Below are 21,457 nucleotides of genomic sequence, written 5' to 3' on the forward strand. Positions count from 1 at the left end.
GGTCACACACAGGCCCAGCAGAATTGGGGGCAGGGTGTCCCTGTGCCCCTCACACCCTGCCTGGGCATCTGGTGCCGGAGCAACTGCCCTGGCAGGCCTCAGTGTCCACCATCCAGGGAGCGGGTTGGCTGGTGGCCCCAAGTTTGCAGTGAGGTCACAGTGATCGGGGCTTACTTGTGTCTGAAAGGAAATGTAAGTCTGACCCCAGGGCCAGGAGACCAGGGACAAAAGCAGGGAGAGATTTTGCACCGGGGGTGGGGGTGGGGGTGTCAAGGAGGGGACTGGGGGCCAGGACAAGTTTTAAAAGACTGAAAAGACTTCCCTGGTGGTCCAGCAGTTAAGAATCCGCCTTCCAATGCAGGGGACACGGGTTCTACCCCTGGTCCAGGAAGATCCCATGTGCCGGGGACAACTAAGCCTCTGTACCACAACTACTGAGCCCACATGCCACAATTAAGGCTCAACACAGCCAAAAATAAATTTATATATATATATATATTTTTAATTCTAAAGGAAAAAAAGATTTTAAAGACCAGATTCCCCAGGTGGGGGAAGAAGGCTCAGTGTGAGGGAGAGAGACAGGCCCTGGCTGGCAGCGGCTGCTCAGAAGTTTCCAGGTGGAGAGGCAGCAGCAAGGACAGGTCTGCGCAGGGGGCTCATTAACACGCATGTCTGACAGCAGCGGCGCCAGCCCAGGTCCACCCACCAGGGTCCAGGAGGGACGCACCATCGAGACTGGGGCTGCATTTCCTAGTTCACAAACTGTCAACCCACCCATTGCTGTCATATGCCCGACATCATTTTAAGGGCTGGGGCAACCCTCTGCCTACATGGTCAGACACCTGTCACTGGTCCCCTGAGCCAGTCCCCAGCTTGCAGCTCACTCTTTCCTTTCTTCCACTGCTCTTCAGAGACCCTGAGCAGGGTCCTGATTTAGGAGACAGCAGGTATCTAATAATACCTTGGGGCTAAGTCAGCTTTTGGTATCACAGCTTCTGGAAGAACCTGTACTTTAAGAGACATCCCCCAGGGAAGAGAAACAAAAGCCTGAAAAATCTAATGGTGGGACTTCCCTCAGCAGGAGACGTCCCCTGACACAGGATGAACAAAATCAGAAGAGCATAAAGGCAGAGAAGGGGAGGCACCAGGTCTGATTCTAAGCGACTGGATGAGCCCCCAGACGTCTCTTTGATCTGCTGCATGAGTGCCTAGAATTCTTCCCCAGGAATTGAGTCATCTGATACGACAGCAACACCAGCCTTCAGGGGTAATGACCCCAGAGCAATGATGGAGATCTGGGCTGATTCCACGGGGTGTGAGACTGGTGTCAGAGCCTTCTCTAAGCCCGTTTAGATGGGAGGAAGTGGGGAGGGGTGAGGAGGCAGAGGGGCCAGGGAAGGGAGAGGACCCAGCAGTGGAGCTCAAACCATGGAAGTACCACCGACCCAGGACGCAGCCTGCAGCAGTGTGATCCTAACACTCAACTCGCCACAGGGGCACAGGCTCTGGCAGCCAGGAGGCACACAAATGGATGCTTTCCTGCCTCTCTCAAGCCCTCTCTGCAGGCTGCACTCTCACAGAATCAGGTTTTGAGTACCTGCTGTATGCCTGACACCTGAGAACATCACAACCACCTTACAAGGTTAGGCGCCGAGAATCCCATTTTACAGATGGAGAAACTGAGCCTCTAAGAGGCCGAGTGACTTGCCCAAGATCATCCAGCCAGGGAGTGGCAGAATCAGGATCACAGCCCCTGGCCCTCTGCCTCTAGAGGCCAAAAGGCCAAGAGTCAGCACCTGAACTCGCTGCTAACAGTCCACCATGGCCATGTGCCATTGGTCTGTCCTTCCTCTGGGCCTGGATTCACCAACCTTCCGCATCTTCCCAGCAGGTGCTCTTGGCAGTGTGGGCCCCCTGCACCCGGTCATTCCTGGGCTCTCTTCTCAGGGCGAGCTGGGAGGATGAGGAGCTGGTGGGGAGGTGGAATGTGCACAGATGTGTGTGTTACGGGCACAGTGTCAAGGGATCACTGCATCCCTGCAAAGCTCAGTGAGCCTATGCAAATGCGTCTGTCAATTACCCTTCATTAGCAGCAAATATTAAAAGCCAGGACTGTTCCTGGCCTGGCTGTGGTCCCCAGGCACCCATCTTGGCTGGAGATGGGGTGGGTCAGGGCCCAGCCCAGCTTATCAGGCCAGCCTTATCTGGCCCGGGAGCTACTGGTATATCATAACCAGAAGCTTGGCTCTGGTTTTGTCAACACCAGGAGGCAGCCGGCCACGAGCCAGGAAGCCTAGGGAATATTTCATTAAGTCAGACCCTGGTGCTGGAAATAAAACCCCCAATTAAACACTTCCCCTCCCGGAAACTGCAGCGGCGTCCGTAATCAAGCTAACAGCCACCCTTCCACGTGGATGCGGGCACTCAGGGCTGTGGAGAGGCGCTCATGAATCCATTAGCTCCTGTACCCTGGCAACAGCAGTGGCCAGCACGGACTCCTGGGCCCCCAGCTTCCAGGCCAGGATGCCGAGATTCAAAGAGGGCAGTCACAGGACCTCCCCGGAGTTCAGAAATGAGGGTCAAAGCCAGGGCTGGAACTAAAGGTCCCGGCTTGGACTCCGGGTGAGGGGCTGTGCCTCACATCAAGGACTAGAGGAAGACCTCAAGCTCAAATCCTGGTCCTGCCCTCAACCAGCTACGGGACCTGGGGCAGACCTCCCTGGGTCTCAGTTTCCTCATCTGTAAAATGGAAACCATGATAACTTCCCAGGTCGGTGGTGTGAAGACTAGAAGTGAAAACATGTGAAATGCCTGGTAGCTGTGTGTGTGTGTGTGTGTGTGTGTGTGTGTGTGTGTGTGTGTGTGCGCTCAATCATGTCCAACTCTTTGCAACCCTGTGGACTGTAGCCCGCCAGGCTCCTCTGTACATGGAACTTTCCAGGCAAGAATACAAGAGTGTGTTGCCATTTCCTTCTCCAGGGGATCTTCCTGACTCAGGGTCGAACCCACGTCTCTTGCGTCTCCTGCATTGGCAGGCGGATTCTTTAACACTAGCGCCACCTGGGTGCCTGGCTGACCTTCAGAACACAGTCACAGTCAAAGTCCTGCTCCTGCCCAACCCCGTCCACCCCCACCCTGGCCCCAATTCCTCAAAAGAGTGCCCTTCACTGGGGCTGGGCTGGAACTTAGGACCCTGCCGCAGCTGAAATCCCTCCAGGACCAGCAGGGGGCCTCGGCTTCCTTCCGCAACCCTGGCCTGCTGCAAAAGCTCCTCCAGGGAGGCACCTGTCAGAGTTACCAAGAATTGTGAGTTATAGGCTATTTTTAAAGCATTTTATGACTCTCCTATAATTAGAACCAAGCTCACAAACAGGTAGGGATCAGGAGAGGGTGCAGCTAATGAGACTGGAATGATTTGTAACGAGCAGCTCAGCTGTTGGCCGGGAAGCGAGGTTGCTGGAGGGCCCTCAGGCAGCAGCAGGCTCTTGGACACCACTCCAGCCTCTTGGTTTCCAGAGAGAAAATCTTGTGGACACAAGGCATCTCCTCTGAAGCCCTTCCTTCCCTAACTCACCTGCTTCCACCCTTTCCGTGCAGTCCCCAGTTCTGAATTAGAGGGGTCTGCATTCAAGGACTTGGCTGATGTCCCTGGGATGCTGTACAGTTCTGAGGCCTGGCCCCATTTCTGAGCTGGTGCCTAAACATCCTCCGCCCTGGAGGGCCTTCCTCTCCCTCATCCACCTCCATCCACCTGTTCTTTAAGGCCTGGCCCCGATGACACCTACCTCTGGAAGCCTTCCTAATGCCACACCCCAGGCAGAAGAGGTGGCTCTGACCTCCCTCAGCACCACTTCCCAGGCTCCTGAGCAAGCTCTTCAAGCCCCGTGGGAAAGTCACCCCTTCTCCCCAAAGCCCACACACTCACACACCTCTAAGGTCTCACTGACATCCCCAGCTTTTAACACAGACCTGCCCTGGGTAATTGTTTCGAATTTAATTATTTCTCAAGTCATTCCTCTGCCCTGCCCTGCGCCCTAGAAGGCCGACCCCTGTGGACAGTATCACTTGAGTTCCTGGCCCTTTGCTGGGTTTAGCTAATGGGAGGCACTGGCAGGAGGTAGGAAGACAGTTGGAAAGAGATGCTGGGGTATTTCTCCCTTGCTCCCTTTTTGCCTTGATTCTGAGGTTCTGGCAGTGGTTTTTGCCCCTCTGTGATCATGGCCCTGTCCTGCTGGTGGCCTCTCCATCACCATGACCTCCAGCTGTCATGAGGGCACCACAGCCCTGTTCCTGCCCCACTGGGACCTAGGGATACTAAAGCTTCCCACTCTTATAGTCCTTGGTGCGTTATGTCCCTTGTTGTTTAATTGCTAAGTTGTGCCTGACTCTGCGACACCATGAACTGTAGCCCGCCAGGCTTCTCTGTGCATGGGATTTCCTAGGCAAGAATACTGGAGTGGACTGCCATGCCCTCCTCTAGGGGACCTTTCCAATCCAGTGATTGAACCTGTGTCTCCTGCATTACAGGCAGATTCTTTACTGCTGAGCCACCAGCTGAACCCAGACCAACCTCTGAAGTGGTCCCTCTATCAGGTTCTTTTGAGATTCCCAGCTGAGTGTGTTTTCTCCCAGGACATTGACTAAGATCTGCTCCTCTTTCTTCCTCACACTCCTAATTCCCACTACAAAATTTTCACTTAGGGCATTCCCTTGATTAGCCCAAGAAAGTTTCAGAACTGCCCCTTCCCTCCTCCCCCATGCCCTGGGAGGGGGTGAGGGAAGCCCCCCGTGCCAGCTTCTGCCAAGGGGACAGCCAGGACAGGCCAGAGACAGCAATTATGTTGCAGGAACCCAGGGTGGGTATCTCTGTGGGTCCTTGACTCAGAGAGAGGGGAGAGGGAGGCAGAGTCTGTGATCCCAAGCGTCAAAAAAAGGGAGTGAGTTAGCTTGGTCAAAAAAGGAAGTGAGGTGGGGAGCTGGGGGGGGGGGGTGGAGGCTGGCAGGGGGCCTGTACAGTGGCTGTTATCTTCATGGAGAAAGCAATAAAACCATGTTCGCTCTTAAATGGGCACCACCAGGACCTATTTCCTGCTCAAATAAAATTAAAGGTGATGGATGGAGCCGCGAGCAACAGGCAGAGCTGGGGGAGGCTTAGTGCTGAGTGATGGGCCCTGTCCTGTGCCTGGCTCCCTGGGGTCTAGAGGACCAGCCAGCCAGCCAGTCCCAAACCTTTGGGGAGCCGGGAACCTGTGTGTATTGAGGGAAGCGGAGAAGACAAGTCAGGTGGGTGGAAAAAGTTAACAGAAACCATTTTCTAGGAATTTGAAATCTTCCCAACACCCCTATCACCTAGCTATATCCGCCCCCCCCCCCACCATGATGTCCAGAGGCACAGAGAGGTCTAGAAGTTCAGTCAAGCTCACACAGCCACTTGGAACAGTGTGAGGCAGAATCATAAGATTTCATCTCCAGGGAGAAGGCAAGCAGTTTACTGCCCTCCCTTGGGGTGGTCCAGCCAGCAGAGGCCCAGGTCGCTCCCCTGTCTCCATGCCCAGACCCACATGCACAGGAACACACATGTGCCCGCATGACACACGCTTAATCTGAACCAGACTCCTGGGTTGATTCATGGGTCTGCTATTCACTCACTGCGAGAGCTTGGAAAAGTCATTTAGCATCTCTGGGCCTCAGTTTCCTCCTCTGTAAGAGAGGAGGGTCATCGGAGTACTAGATGAAGTATTCTTGGAGTACTCGGAGCCCTGAAAGGTTGTTGTGAGGATTAAATGACTGTAGGTACATAAAGTGCTTATGGAAGAGCTGCATGAAGGGCACTGGGCCGCTCTGTCTCACCCAGGTGCCTGCCTCTTTCCAGCCCAGGCTCTCAGCATGCACCTTGGGGTGGGGGGGGCATACCAGGAGGGGACAGCAGGAGAGACAGTCCTCAGGACTCCAGCTGGGGCTTCGTCTGACCTCCATCCCGTGTTCTGAGCTGAAGCTGACGCCAGGCCCTGCCAGGTGCCCTGATGTTCCACTAAGCAGCTGCCTCCTCCAGGAAGCACACTGGCTTCCCACAGCATGACCTTCGTCTCACACCTGCTTCTGGGCCAGTTTCTGCTTGGTCTCAGACCCCTTCACTGCACTGTCATTAAGAGCACAGGCTGCCTTCAAATCCTGGTCCTGCCATTGACCACGTCATCTAGAGTGAGCAGCGTAAACTTTCTGGGGACTCGGTTCCCCTATCTGTATTACAAGCATACTGGGGGGCTGTTCTAAAGATTACATGAATACTTGCCTTTTAGGGCAGGATGAGGCACAAAGCAGGCACTGAATCAGTATCGTTACTATAAGACAGTATCTTTTCTCCCTTCCTGAGACTGTGAGCTCTCTGAGGCAAGGGTGCTTGTCTCCTGGGATACACGGGGCGGGGGCCGGGGGGGCACACGGTCTCCCCCTCCAGTCAGAGCTCTCTCTGCAGTCTCTGTAGGTCTCTGTGCTCCAAAGCCCCTCTCACCTACCCAATTACACCCTTCCTACCACAAGGTGTCCCCTACAGGCAGGAGTGAGCTGGGGAGGGCTGGAGGACAATCCTACTAAGGCCTGATCACCACTGCCTGGGTTCGTCTGAGCAGTGAACCCCTTGAAAAGTCAGGAGGTGGCTCCAGGGCACTATCAGGTAAGCGATAGTCGCTCAGTCATGTCCGACTCTTTGCAACCCCATGGCCTGTAGCCCGCTAGGCTCCTCTGTCCATGGGATTTTCCAGGTGAGAATACAGGAATGGATTGCCATCCCCCTTTCCAGGAGATCTTCCCAACCTAGGGATCAAAACTGTTTCTCCTGCATTGCAGGCAGATTCTTTACCATCTGAGCCACCAGGGAAGTGGGGCACCTACAAACACATGCATACACACACACAGCAACGACACCTCAAACCACCCCCACCCAAGTACCCAAGAACTGTTCCTGCCTGATTCCTTTCCTGATTACTAGATGCAAGCGGGTGCTCATATTTCTTTCTTAAGTCAGAGCCTCATGCTTTCCCTATAGCCACCTGCCAGAACAAGCCTCAGGCCCAGGTTATACCTGCTATCACACCCTACTGCTCCCCACCCCCAAGGAAAGGCAGGCAGACCACCATGAGGAGGCCTAAAGACCTCCGGGGGTGGGGAGACTGTGTCTCAGTGGAAAGGAAGCAGCAAGCACCCTATGCCAACTCCACCCCCACCCGAGCCTCCTGGACACCGGGGAGGCAAGGTCCATGTGGGGAAGGGGACTCACCGCTGCTGGCCCAGGGTAGGTACCAGGGGCAGCTGACATTCACAAAGGAGCCTGGTGACCCATCCGGCCAGCAGGCATAGTCATCGAAGGTCCGGTTGCAGAAGAGGTCTGGTGCAGGGGGAAGGCGTTTAGTACGAGCCTGGCTGGGGTACTTTCCACTTTCCCCTGCTCCCCATTTGGGAGGCTACCCAGCAGAAAGCTCCCTGCCTAGCACATTCCCACCCAACAGGCACCACTTAGCAGCAGTGGGACTTGGAGCCAAGTACTTAAGGTCTCTGTTTTCTCATCTGTAAAATGGGGTTGATTTCCCAGCCCACAGGGCTGTGCAGGGACAAACAGCGTATGCAGCAAAGATACCAGAGCATAATAAGTGCTTAATAAACAATCTTCACGGCCTTTTCTGAAATTCCACACCTCCTGTGACGGGGACGGTGCCTCAGTACCTCTCCAGCCCGAGATCACTTCCTCAGGCGACTGGGTCAGGACTGCAGGTCAGGAACAGAGGCCTGTCTGGCTTCAATCCTCTATTCTTTAAAACAGCCCACATGAGCCCCCTAAACGTTCATTACTGTAAGTATGTGAGTGGGGCCTCCAGCCCGGACATAAGCCGGGAGGCGCTGAGGACACAGAACGGAATGGCCTGGTGTCAGCTCTGGAGGGGCCCTGGCAAAGGGTACAGCGGCTACACGGCTGCACCCCAAGGCATAGGGCAGATGCAGGGCCTAGGCATAGGCAGAGGCAAGGGATGCCAAGCCAGCTTGGGGGCCTCTGGCGGCTCTGGGGAGCTGCTGGGCGGGGGCCCCGCCTGCTCTCACCTGCGGCCGGGGGCGGGGCCTCGGTCAGGAAGCGCTGGCACTGGCGACGGTACTCTCGCCATTTCTGCACGGTCTCCGAGAGGGACACGGTGGCGCCCTGGGGAGAAGAAAGAAAAAGGGGCCCCTTGGGTCCAATTCAAGTCCATTTTACCCTCTGACCCCACACACTTGGTTTCTTGATCTTTAGGGGATCTTAGGGCCCCAAATCCCACAGGCTTTGGCCATCTTTGCAAGGGGATGACAACCCAATGAGGGGCTCCAGTGGATGTTTTTCAGAGCATACTTTGCTGCTAAGTCGCATTGGTTGTGTCCGACTCTGTGCGACCCCATAGACGGCAGCCCTCCAGGCTCCCCTGTCCCTGGGATTCTCCAGGCAAGAACACTGGAGTGGGTTGCCATTTCCTTCTCCAATGCATGAAAGTGAAAAGTGAAAGTGAAGTCACTCAGTCATGTCCGACTCTTCGCAACCCCATGGACTGCTGCCTACCAGGCTCCTCTGTCCATGGGATTTTCCAGGCAAGAGTACCAGAGTGGGTCACCAGTGCCTTCTCCGAGCATACCTTGAGGTGTAGTAAATGTCCAGCCCATGGCTACTGAAAGGATGCTGTTGGGGTGAGTGGAGGAGGGGGAGGGGAGAGCATGTGTGTCTCATTCACGGTTTCATCTGCCCCCACCCAGCAGAGATTTCCTGAAGGCCCTGGGGCTCATGACTGCCATGGGCTCCTTTCCAGTGCCCAGTCCACCTGCCTGTGAAGTTCTCACACTTTCATCCATCATTCTAGAAGGGGACACGCAGGCTCAGAGTGGGAGAGGGGCTCGGTCAAGGTCACACAGCACTCCAAGGAGCAGAGCTGAGGCTAGGACCTGGAGCCTCCCAGATCAGTGACTGTTGGAGCAGTGCACGATGTGGGCTGCGGTGGGATTCAGTGCTGCAGACCTTGGTACTATTTCCCACTACCACAGGGGTCCCCAACCTCCGGGACCTAATGCCTGATCATCTGAGGTGGACCTGATGTAATAGTAGAAATAAAGGGCACAGCAATTGTAGCACACCTGAATCATCCTGAAACCATCCCCCACCCCGAGCCCATGGAAGAACTGTCTTCCACAGAACCGGTCCCTTGTGCCAAAAAGGTTGGGGACCCCTGCTCTAGCGTCCCTCCTACAAGATGCAATCATGTCATCTGGGAGGTCAACACAAGCCTGCACTGTCTCCTTCTAGCACAACAACATGGGTCAAACATCAGCCCAGCTCTATCAACTGGAGGAGAAGTCTTGAGGACATGGGGTGAAGGGTCAGAAAAGTTCCAGGACACAGAGATCAGGCCTGCACTGGGAGGGGCCCCCCTATCTGTGAGCAGGGGGATAAGAAGCTCCACTTTCAGATAAGGTAACACAACTGGCTTTTAGACAGACCCAAGCAGATGCCCCCAAGAGAGAATTATCCATTCCCAGACACTGTAGTGTACCTCCTCTACATATGTCTTGGGACTATGTTTCTTTTTTATTTGTATTTTTTCCTGAACAGGCTTAAGATTCTAAATATTCTTCACTTAGAGGCTGCAGACACACAAATGACCAGGGAGCCCCTTGGATAAAATGTAGGACCTATACATAATTTAAAACAAAATTTCACTTTTTAAAATCACAACAATAAGCATTTGTGCTGAAATTAAAACAGCTTCCTTTGGGGAGCTTGCATCCTTGACTGGTGGTGCCCTAAGCACACTGGATCTGGTGTCTGGGTAATCTTGCCCAGATTTAAGCTGAGTTGTGGTTTGTAACAGGGATCCCCAGTTTCTGAGATCTAATGCCTGATGATCTGAGGTGGAGTTAATGTAATAATAATAGAAATAAAGTGCACAATAAATATAATGGACTTGTGGGTGTGTTAAGTCGCTTCAGTCATGTCTGACTTTTTGCCACCCTATGGGCAAGTTCCTCTGTCCATGGGATTCTCCAGGCAAGAATCCTGGAGTGGGTTGTTGTGCCCTCCTCCAGGGGAACCTTTCCGACCCAGGGATCGAACTCCAATCTCTTATATCTCCTGCATTGGCAGGCAGTTTCTTTACCACTAGCGCCATCTGGGGAGCTTGAGTCATCCCAAAACCATCCCCTCACCGCGGTAAAACTGTCTTCCACAAAACCAGTTCCTGGTACCAAAGAGGTTGGGGACCACTGGCTTATGAGACGCTTCCCATAAAGATACAGGTTGTCTTGGGCTCATCCCTGGCTGCCTAGGAAGCCCTGGGGAAGGGGGGAAACAAGCTTGCTTGAGCCCCACCCACACTCTTAAGAGTAAGTGTGCTGAGACCACAGGTGGAGATATCTGAGACAGTCCTCTTCTGAGGGCAAAGGTCAAGTGTATTTGTAAAAAAAAAAAAAAGAACAAGAAATCAAACCCAACAGCAAAGGCAGTATCACGATTTTAGCTACAACTGGGGGCCCAAACAGTTTTCACTAAAGCCAGTCCTGGTGGCTCAAACCCCCAGACTCGCTTTCCTTCTCCTCCTGCCCCTGAAAATGGCAGCTGCTGGTGGTTGGGACAGGGAGACTGGGAAGAAATCCCACTCCATCTCTCTTTCCAGGAGGAGAGCAGGCAGGAAGCAAGGTCACTGCTGGGAACTGGGGCAGAAGGTGTGTCAGGGGCAGGGAGTGAGAACGGGGAAGCTCGTGGAAGCCAGAAGTCTGGAGGTGCAGGTGGGGAGTGGGGTTAAAGGGTAAGGACAACACCAGGAAGGCCAGGCTGGCCACCAACCTCCAGGGGACTTGGAGGCAGAGGCAGCCCTGTCACTTGCTCTGAGCAGAGCTTTGGAAAAGAAACTATCTTCAGACTGGCGCTCCCTGAGGCAGGGCTGTGTCTCCCCTCAGACTGGGGCTCCCTGAGGCAGAGATGTGTCTCCCCTCAGACTGGGGCTCCCTGAGGCAGGGCTGTCTCCCCTCAGACTGGGGCTCCCTGGGGCAGGGCTGTCTCCCCGCTGACTGGGGCTCCCTGGGGCAGGGCTGTGTCTCCTCAGATTGGGGCTTCCTGAGGACGGGGCTGTGTCTCCTCAGACTGGGGCTCCCTGGGGCAGGGCTGTTGTCTCCCCTCAGACTGGGGCTCCCTGAGGGCGGGGCTCTGTTTCCCCTCAGACTGGGGCTCCCTGAGGACAGGGCTGTCTCCCCTCAGACTGGGGCTCCTCGAGAACAGGGGCTGGGTCGCCCCCTCAGATAGAGGGCTTCCTGACAACAGGGTTCGCTGCCATCTTCCTGCACCAGTTGAAGTTCTCCAAATACTGCTCACTTCCGCCCCACCTCTCCCCAGTCAAACACACAAACTACCAGACCTCTGGCCTCTCCCCACCTGGTGTTTATGGAAGTAATACTGTGCCAGACTCTGGGTGGCAGGTCTGATGGAGGGACATGGGGAGCACAAAGATGAGGGCAGAGCCCCTGCCTGAGAGAATCCGCAGGCTCCTTGGGGGTGGGGTGGGGACAAATGCTCTTCAGGACACAGCAGAGAAGGCAGGTGACACTGCTCAGGTTGAGGCGGAACTCGGTGCAGACCCGAGAGTTCTGGCGGGGTCAGGGGGCCCTCTGGGGGCTGTGAGCGGAGGTTAAGCAGGGGATCTGTGGGGAGAGATTGGGCAAGGGCAGAGGGTGGGCATTTCAGCAGGGGGGCCCGGCTGGAACAAAGTGGCAGAGGTGGGACACTACAGCTCCAGGGAGCAAGCCGAGGACAGCTACGGACCGCCATTCAGGAGAATCTTCTCAGGACCCGGGGCAGCTGGGAGGCTCTGGCCTGGAACAAGGCTGAGGTTACTCGGTGTGGCCAGGCCCGGGGCCCAGGGGAGCACGGTTACACGGAGATGCGTGAATAGCCTTGGCCTTGGGAGCAGAGCCAGGCCTGACCCTGGCTCCCTCATATATTGATTTTCTGACCTTGTCCAAGAGTTTTAACTTCCAGCCTCAGCTCACACCTGCACAGACTGGAAATAACCATAGTCCCTCCCTCCTCATGAGCATTAAGTGAGTTGATGCTAAAGGGCCCCAGTACGTGGAAAACTCAGTCAACAACAGCTGTCCTGGATTTCTGCTGTTGATGGGAGAAAGCAAAGCGTGGTCCGGGCAGCCAGGCTCCCCGGGGAGTCAGGGTCCTACCCCTCCTTCATTTCTAGGATCAACAAACTCCTGGCAGGAGGAAACAAACATATTTTCTTGCCAAGGACCGATCATTCAGCTTAATTCGTGGCATCTTCCAGCTGCAAACGTAGCCAATAGCAAAGCCTCCGTGCCTTACAGCAGGCAGGAAACTGCAAGGAGGGGCCTGGACTTGCCCACTGGCTGCCCCCCACCCCCGCCCCGCACCACCCTGTCCCGCCCCATTTCATCCCCCTTTGATGTGAGGTCCTGCCCTAGGCCTGGAGAGGAGGGGCTGCAGGGGCTGGGTGGTGGAGAGGATTCAGTGATGGAAGCCCTGCCCCTCACAGGCTGCAGAGCTGGCTGGAGATGGGGCACTTGACGGGCCTGGGTTAGGGCAGGCTGGCAGTTTTTAGAATCAGGACTCACCAGGTGTTATGGGCACTCTCTGCATGGGGGTGAAGGCAAATGGGGGCAATGCCTGGGTGGAGGTCACAGTAAGGAGGGGGCATCTCTCAGATTCAAGAGTTTGGGGAGGAAGCAGGAGGTGAGAGAGAAGAGGCCAGGAGGGAGCACTGAACAGACAGGCACAGGTCCTGGGCATAAACCCCAGCTGTCTGTTAATGTGGGACTGATGGGACAAATTTTAACCTTCTGGGGCCTCAATTTCCTCATCTGTAAAATGGGCACATTGCTCTTCTCTAAGAATTCCAGGACAGTTCCAGCAAGATAAAGTAGCAAAAAGCTTTAGGAGTTATCCAGCCCTGTATGAACGGGCAGTGTTCTAAGGAGGAAGAGCAGGGAGAGAAGGATGCAGAGCGGGTGGCTGCTCTCTGGGTGAGGGACTTTCCAACACCCTGGGAGGGCACACCTCCCAACACTGGCTGCTAACCTGAAGAGTTCCTCCTACAGCTTCCTGTCTCAGTATGAATAAGTGCATCAGATTCCTTCCTTCTCCGGGAACCTTTCTGACTGAAGGGAAGGAGGAAAGAGAGGCCTCTGAGGTGGGGAAAATGGGAGAGGAAAAAGAGGGCTCCAGTGGCAACTCTGGGGTCTACCAACTAGTGCAGCCCTGCATCTTCCCCAAGGCAGGACCCCCGGCCTCATCTTCTCTGCCCGACTTCCAGAGCTCAGCCATCACCGACGGCCTCTGAGACCTGCAGGGATGGGGCTGCTGGTCCCTGCGCTCTTGGCCCCATTTCTTTTTCCTTAAAGACTCCAGATGCATGAGCAGAAGGGCAGGGAAAGGAAGACCGTACACTCATTCTCACATGCACAGACCCCTCCCAGGGACACGCTGCCACACACACTATCACACATGCCGTGGAGCACATGCTAACACGCTAAGACGCGACAGAGCCTCTCCCACACGCGAACTCGCAGACGGTCAAGTAGACACACAGAGACCCCTTGGTTGACATATAGTTAAGTCACACTGTCGCACACATAGATACAGAGAAAGAGTCACGTGTTCTGTCACAAGCACACTATTTCTCACCCACACACGGACACACACTGACAGACACCCATTCACACTCTAAGAGGTCTGTCATACACACACACACACACACACACACACACACACACACACACACACACACACCCCTCCCCACAGATGCAGTATCACACTTGGAGTCACACTGTCAGATACACAACGACACACTGAGATGTTTCAGACACAGGGACTCACAGGCAGGAAGTCACAGAAGATCACGTGAGTGCAGAGGAGAAACAGGGGTTCATACAACCTCTCTCCCCCCGTCCCTCTCTTTTTATGTCTCTCTCTGTCTCTTTCTCTGTCTCTGTGTATCTCTGTATCTCCTCATCTCTCTGTCACACACAGGGAGGAACCTACTCAGGGGCAGTCTGCCACCAAGGAAGAGCCTACTTCTCCTCAGAGCCAGGCATCCGAGGGCAGGATGTGGTTTCTTGGTATCTCCTGCTTTGATCCCCACTGGAGGCCATGTCTGGGAGGGAGTCCAGCTCAAGAACGAAGTTGCACGCTGACCGTGGCGTCCCCTGGATTCCCTCCACCCTTCACTAGAGGGGCCCCCACCCCCAGCCCTCTTCCACCACCCTGGAGAAGGCTTCCAGATGTCCGAGGACAAGAGAGGGTCAGAGCCCCTGAGTGACTAAAGCTGCTGTCACGGGATGCCAGTGTCTCAATCCGCTCCAGAACTCCTATGTGGCGGGGCTCGTGATCCTTATTTACAGATGAGGAAACTGAGGTTCTCTTTGCGATGGTCAGGAATATTTGAACCCAGTCTTGGCTGGCTCTAATTTTGGGTGTCAAAGGCTTGCCCTCAGTAGACCAGCTCCCTGACAGGGGTCTTGGGGAGGAAAGGAATAGGGGAGAGGGTGGTCCTTCCCAGCAATGATGGAGTGGCCTAGGTCCCCTTCTTCAGAGGTCAATTCGACCAGCCCCCCTGCCTGTACCCCCTCCAGCCTGGCCAGCCTGACTGTGGGTAGCTCACTCGGTTTTCCCTTTGGTCCCGCCTGGATGGGCAGGTATTAGGCACCAGCCCAGCCCTGCACCCCTTTCTCCTCTCTGCTGCTGGTCTGCTGGATTCACTTTATACAGGGAACCCTCCTTTTCTGAGATTTATCCCCCCAGCAGGGACATGGAGGGAGCAACCTAGTCTTGCTGATCTCATGAACAGAAAATAGAAGGCAAAATCCACCAGTGTTTATAGAGTCTTACACGAAGGATGAGTTGTGTCGCAATTACTGCAGTCTGACCTCCAAGCTTGTCACTCAGACCTCCGCGGGCCAGGAATGCTCAAAGCAGGGGCACCTCGCGAAACTCCCCTTCTCTGCTCGGAGCCTGGCTCACCCTGCCCTTCTCTGTGTCCCCAGGACTAGAGATATGGCCCTAGGATATTAGGCTTTTACTCTCAGGGGATCAGAAGAGAGGGGATCAGAAGAGAGGGGGTTCAAGAAGCCCCACTCCTCTGGGCAAAGGAACTTTGGGGAGAAGACAGGTGGCCTCCACAACCTCTCTTTTTTTGCTTAATCTGCAAACTTGGCCTGGAGCAGGATGGGACCAGGCACCAGAGCCTTCCACCCCAACCCTGTCCCAGCCTGAGGAGGAGGAGGGGGAGGGGGAGGAGAGAGGAGGGGGAGGAGGGAGGAGGGGAAGGAGGTAAAGGTGAGCCAGAGCAGTCTGCAGTCCTGGCTCTGGAGAGATCCCAGGCATACCAGGGAAGCCATTGTGCGGCAAGGGCAGGAGTTGGGCTGGCAGACAGGAAGAGGGAGGGGAATGAGTCTGGGAAAAACACGGGGGCTGAGGAAGGGCTGGCACCTTAGCTGGGAGACGCATCTGTCCACATCTGGATTCTCAACCAGGGATGGAGTCGGCCCTCACCCAAGCCCCTACTCCTGCCTCCCACCTGGGACAAATTTCAAGGCCTGTACAGGACCCCTCCCCAAAGCTTCAGGTCTAGGGGTAGGAGTGGGAGGTCACAGGAAAACACAGCCCCCCGGCACAGGACAGGCCACCCAAGCCTGCACCTCCTCTCTGTTCAAGCATCTCACAGCATCTCTGGACAACTCCCCTCTCCTAAGGCAGGCTGACACAGCCCCCAGCCCAGGAGCCTGGAGGCAGCAAAGGCAGAGAGGGGCTGTAGGGGTCCCCCGGGGTCAGGTCTCCAAGGGCGTGGGGAGGCCAAGGTGTCTCTGAGTGTCCCAGTATGAGCTCTGGTGCTTGTTGACCACCAAGGAGGTCAAGCTGGGGGTGTCAGATGAGTGTGTGTATGTGTGGAGGGTGCTGCCTGCTTCCAGAGGAACAGGGAGCCTTTTCTGTGTTTGCCTTGGGGCTGGGGAGCCGATGTGGCTCTCAGGTTCCCTCTGGGAGGTCAGGAGGAAGGACAGGAAGCTGCCACCGCAGGGTCCCTGGGGCTGTGAGTCAAAGGCTGTGCCGGGGGAGGAGAGTGGAGCTGGGGGTCCACACCCTGGCCTCTCTGCCTTCCCGGAGGGTCTCCCATAGCGAGCGGTGGCGGGTTGGGGCGCAGACACTGCGGGAAGGGGTCTGGGGCAGAGTGGGAGAGGGCAGCTCGGGCTGCAGCCGAGCCACTGGTACGGGTCTGGGGGAGACGGAGTTGGGAAAGTGGTCCGGGGAGATGCCGGGCGCAGAAGTCAGCGCAGGGCGGCCGCGGGACAGCCGGTAGCCCGGCCAAGGAGCCCCGGCGGCCAGGAAGACGGGCGCCTGGCCGGGGCTGGGGGAGCCGTCCGCCGTCCGGGTCCCCACCTCGGCCACCCAGCCCGGGGCACTCCACTGTCCTAGGCCCCGCTCTCCCGAGGCTTGGGTTCCCGCCGCCCGCGGAGTTTCGCTCAAGTCCGGGACGCCTGGCCCGCCGCAGCCCGCACCGCCGCCAACCCCGCCCCGGGGCCCGCGGGTCTCACCTGGGGGCGGGGGCCGGCCCTGCCCACCGCCCCGAGCAGCAGCAGCGCCAGGCGGAGCGGCCCCGGGGCGCCGGCCATGGCGGGGCGCTCAGCACTGGGCCATCGCTGCCACCTGCGGCACGGCGCGCGCCACGGAGCCCCGGCCGCGCGGGCGGCCGCGGGGGAGGAGCCGGCGCGGGGCCGCCCCGCCCGCAGGAGGGGCCGGGCGGGTCCTGGCTTTCCAACCCGGGCCGCCGAGGCCCCCCGGCCGGTCCTTCTCCGGCGGGAGGTCCCGGGCACTGCGCTCCGGGCCGGTGCGCTCGGGTTCGGGGCGCGCAGGAGCCTGGCCGTCCTCATCCCGCACCCGGACCACCTTCCGGATCCCTCTGCTAAGGAAAGCCAAACCGCCCCCAAGCTGTCCAGGGTATCCCAAAGGGAACTGGGGCCGGAGACGCGCACAGGACTTGGCCAAGGTCACACCTTCCGTCAGACCCCTTCCGGAAAGTGTAACCCCAAGAGCTGTGAGTGGCTAGGAAGATAGATCCACCCGGAGGGGTTACCCCGTCCCCACGTCCTCTCCTCCTCGAGTTCTGTCCCGAAGGCGGCCCTGGGACAACCAAGGTTGAAGGGACAATGACAAACGATCTATGGAGCCCTGCGCGTGGGGAGGGTCTACAGGCTCACCACCCGCCTCCCGCAGCGTAGCCCTGCTCTGAGTCCCTGGGCTCTTATAACCCCTGGGCCCACGTGATAACGTGTGCCCAAGGCTGTCCTCTGCCCTCCTGCGTCTTCCTCTCGCTGCTTGGTGCCACTCTCTATTTTACCTGCCGTTATATCCCCACACCCCAGCGCAGTGCAGACCTGGGAGCAGGGGCTGGTGGGGCCCAGACTCACCCTCAGCCAGGCTGTGGGAGACAGTGCCAAGAAAGCGCTGACTTTCCTGTTCCCTAAAGACAGTGAGGAGACCCAGTGGGAAGAGGGAATTGTACCCGCCTTCCCGCAGTCAATCCTAAAGGAAATCAACCCCGAATATTCATTGGAAGGACTGATGCTGATGCTGAAACTTCAGTACGCTGGCCACCTGATTCGAAGAACTGACTCATTGGAAAAGACCCCAAGGCTGGGAGAGACTGAAGGCGGGAGGAGAAGGGGATGACAGAGGACGAGATGGTTGGATGGCATCACCGACTCCATGGACATGAGTTTGAGCAAGCTCCGGGAGTTGGTGATGGACAGGGAAGCCTGGCGTGCTGCAGTCCATGGGGCTGAAGATTCGGGACACAACTTAGCGACTGAAAAACAATCGTCCTCCCCCCCCACCCCCCACACCACCACCACCACCACCAAAAGAACTTTGAAGTGGAGTGGCAGCAGTATTAGCCTGGAGCTACATGGAGCATGTCTGGACCATTCCAAAGGGAAAGGGAGTCTGTTGGAACAGCTGCTTCTCAGGGAGAGAACAGAACATCTTAAATCCCAGAGAGAGGTGAGATGCTGGGAGAAGGGAAGAGGAAGAGCTGGGAGGAGGCCTCCAGTGGGAGGAACCAGGGGCTCCCATTCAGCAAGTTCTGCCTCCACTACCTGAGAGTCATTTATTCCCTCTTGCCCAGGTGATGCAGTGGTAAAGAATTTGCCTGGCAGTGCAGGAGATATAGGGGATGTGGGTTTGATCCCCGGGTCAGGAAGATCCCCTGGAGGAGGAAATGGCAATCCACTCCAGTGTTCTTGCCTGGAGAATCCCTTGGACAGAGGATCCTGGTGGGCTACAGTCCATGGGGTTACAAAAGAGTGAGAAACAACCGAGCAACTATGCACCCACTACCAAGAAGTCAATTTAACAATCACCTTATGTGCCACTTAGGATTAGCTGCAAGGGACAGAAAACCCCGAATAACAGTGGCATAACCAAGGACTCTGTAATGTAATGCAAGGTCAGAGGTTCCGCCCAGGGCTGGGGCAAAGGCTCCCTGACCATCAGGGTGTCCAGCTCTTTCCATTTCCACCATTCTCATGGTTCAGGGCTTCTACCTAATAATCCAAGGTGGCTGCTCCTGCTCCAGCCATGGTATTCAAATTCCAGCCAGCAGGAAGGCGGTAAGGAAAGATGGGTGCACCTCCACCAGTGAGGACCCAGCCTGAAAGAGGCAATCATCAGTTCCACACGCCACGGTGAGCACTCAGACACAGAGGCGCACTTAGCATTGAAGGAGGCCCTTTTTCCAAACTGTCACTGGCAAGGTTAAATATCACGGTTTTTATTACTTGAGAAGAAGGCTAGATAGATAGGCACATAACTTGGAGACTCTGCTATATCAGGGCTGGGGGTTGGGGACAGAGAAGAGGGGAGAGGAAAAGGGCCAGAGAAAACACCCAGGCAGAACTGAGCCTTTACCATGAATTTATCAACCTCTAAATTACACTCAGTAAGTATCAGCTGGACATCTGCCTAGGCCACACACTGAACTAGGTCCTGGGCATTAAGGGGTGATGCAGTCTGCACCCTCAGATGGATTATATTCCAGTGCAGGAGGGAGACATTAAGAAAGTAATTATTGGAGCCATTTATATTACAGTTGCAATGGTCATCAGCACCCCTGAGATAAGCAGATGCTGTTGAAGTCCTGCCCTCAGTACCTGAAAGACCATTTTCTCTCTGCTAGGATGGGGTAGGGGGTTGGGGGAGAGGGAGGGTTGGATTTTCTCTGGCTGGGAGGAGAGCTTTGTGTTCAGTCAGTGCAGGGTAGGCACCCTTAGGAACCCAAGCATGGATGGGCAGCAGTGGAGGGATGAATGCCTCAGTGTCTCACCCCTTGGATTCAACAATTCAGAGGTGTACTGCAGTCTCCCAGAGGTCCCAGTGCGATGGAGCCGCAGCTACCCAGATGGTTACTCAGGTGCTCAAACACTCACTTCCTGGTCTGTCTCGCCTTCCACCAGCAGGGTACTAGTGCTTCCTGAGGGCACCTCCTAAAGAAAAATAAACTAGTTGGGGGGCTTCCCTGGTGGCTCGGTCGGTAAAGAATCTGCCTGCAATGCAGGAGACCCGGGTTCAATCCCTGGGTTGGGAAGATCCTCTGGAGGAGGGAATGGTAAACCACTCCAGTATTCTTGCCTGGAGAATCCCAAGGACAGAGAAGCCTGGCAGGCTACAGTCCATAGCATCAAAAAGAATGGGACACAACTGAATGACTGAGCAACCCACCTGTGTGTGGGTATGGACTGTAGCCTGCAAGGCCCCTCTATCCATGGGATTCTCTGGGCAAGAATACTGGAGTACAAATCTTTACTTTAAAATTTTTTAAATTCTTGCTGGGCAAGCCTGGCTGAAGACAGGGGGCAGATAAGAGAAGCCAGAGGTGGGGACCGGCCCCCTGAGCCCAGAGGTATTTGGGTGGAAGATGACTCTCCTCTCCTTTGAACACGCGGGGGTCCAGAACCTCTGAGTCTGCTCTGATTCTGATGCTGCCTCTGGTCTCAGCATGTATTAACACCATCCTGGATTCTGTCTCCTCATTAGACTGAGACTCCGGGAGGGCCAGCATGCTGGATTTGAGTGCTGGGTTTGAGTGCTCAGCGTTGGCAGACCCCTCCCTCCCCTCCAGGAACTGTCTCTGGGTATGACAGGTGATACTGTGTGCTGTGCTCTAGTGCTTCCTTGCAGATTCTAGAAGGCTCTGTATTGAACATGGGGACAGTTGGTCTCCTTACCTTGTAAGTAAATATTAGAGTAGGTCCACAGTCTGATTAACCCCTCAATTTTTTTTTTTAAGCAACTTAACTCTCTCCATCCCTTCTTACCTAGTCCTCTAGAGGGTGAGCTTTCTCATACCCTTACCTGATCTCGTCCCTGACCCCATCCATTGGTTCCCCATCACACAGGACCAAGTCCTCCAAACTTGTTAGCATCTAAGAAAGCTGCCTGGATTGCCCCAGCTCACCTCCAAGCTGGACCTCTGTGCTTTCGAAAAGCAGTCCCCTCTGTCTGAAGAGTCCTCCCCCACCTTGCCTGCCTGAGCTCCTACTCCTGCTTCAGGACCCAGCTCAGGCAGTCTCTCTGGGAGACCTCCCCTCCGCTCTGCCCCTCAACACTGCCTCGAGACAGCATAGGTGCTCTCACTGGCAGCAGGAACCTTGGAAGGCTCCCCTAAACATGGTTGTCCTCCAGGATCCCCCAACTTCTGCTGGCCCTTAGAGCCTCATAAAGGATGAGCCCCCACCATGAAGCTTTCCATCATCTCCTCAGTTCCTCAGGGCCCCAGTCCCTGTGTTTACGGAGGCCCTCTGAGCATGTGGGAACCTTCTTTACTGTTGCTGGTTGATTTCTCAGTTTCCCCGTGGTCTCTGAGCCCCTGGAGGGCAGGGGTATTGTTTCACTCACCTCGACAGCCACGGCACCCAGCACAGTGCTTCGGCATTCTAGGTGCTCAGTGACTCTGGTTTGACGTAACACATGATGGGACTTCCCTGGTGGCTCAGAGGCTAAGACTCCGCCCTCCCAATGCAGGAGGCCTGGGTTTGATCTCCAGTCAGGAAACTAGCTCCCATATGCCACAACTAAGAGTTTGCCTATTGCAACTAAAATCTCGCATGCTGCAAATAAGACCTGGTACAGCCAGATATATATAAAATGAATATTTAAAAAAATACAGTAAAATAACGCATTAAATGTATTGAAGCGCTTACCGTGCTCTGTCATGCCCTTATTCTGACTTTCCTTCAGTTTGTGGGCTCCTTGAGGGGCGTGATGTTCCCATTTTCATCTCTGCATGTCCTGCATCAGCACAGCCCCGGGTACAGCGTAGGCACACAATAATGCTTGTTGCAATTGGAGCAAGTCAGTTCAAGTGTCCAGTACATAGTAGGTCCT

The 21,457-nt window shown here is 55.7% G+C and overlaps 1 protein-coding gene across 1 annotated transcript in view; it reads right to left on the minus strand.

Moving 5' to 3' along the window:
* GLP1R (glucagon like peptide 1 receptor) overlaps positions 1–16,717 on the minus strand; it is a 41,449-nt gene extending 24,732 nt beyond the window's left edge. The window contains exons 1-3 of the mRNA XM_018039225.1: positions 16,612–16,717; positions 8,092–8,188; positions 7,277–7,384 (exon numbers count right to left, since the gene is read on the minus strand). Of these exons, the coding sequence (XP_017894714.1) occupies positions 7,277–7,384; positions 8,092–8,188; positions 16,612–16,689 (283 nt within the window). The 5' untranslated portion in view covers positions 16,690–16,717. The remainder of the gene's footprint in view (positions 1–7,276; positions 7,385–8,091; positions 8,189–16,611) is intronic.

Source organism: Capra hircus, chromosome 23 (assembly GCF_001704415.2).
Source record: "Capra hircus breed San Clemente chromosome 23, ASM170441v1, whole genome shotgun sequence".
Lineage (NCBI taxonomy): Eukaryota > Metazoa > Chordata > Mammalia > Artiodactyla > Bovidae > Capra > Capra hircus.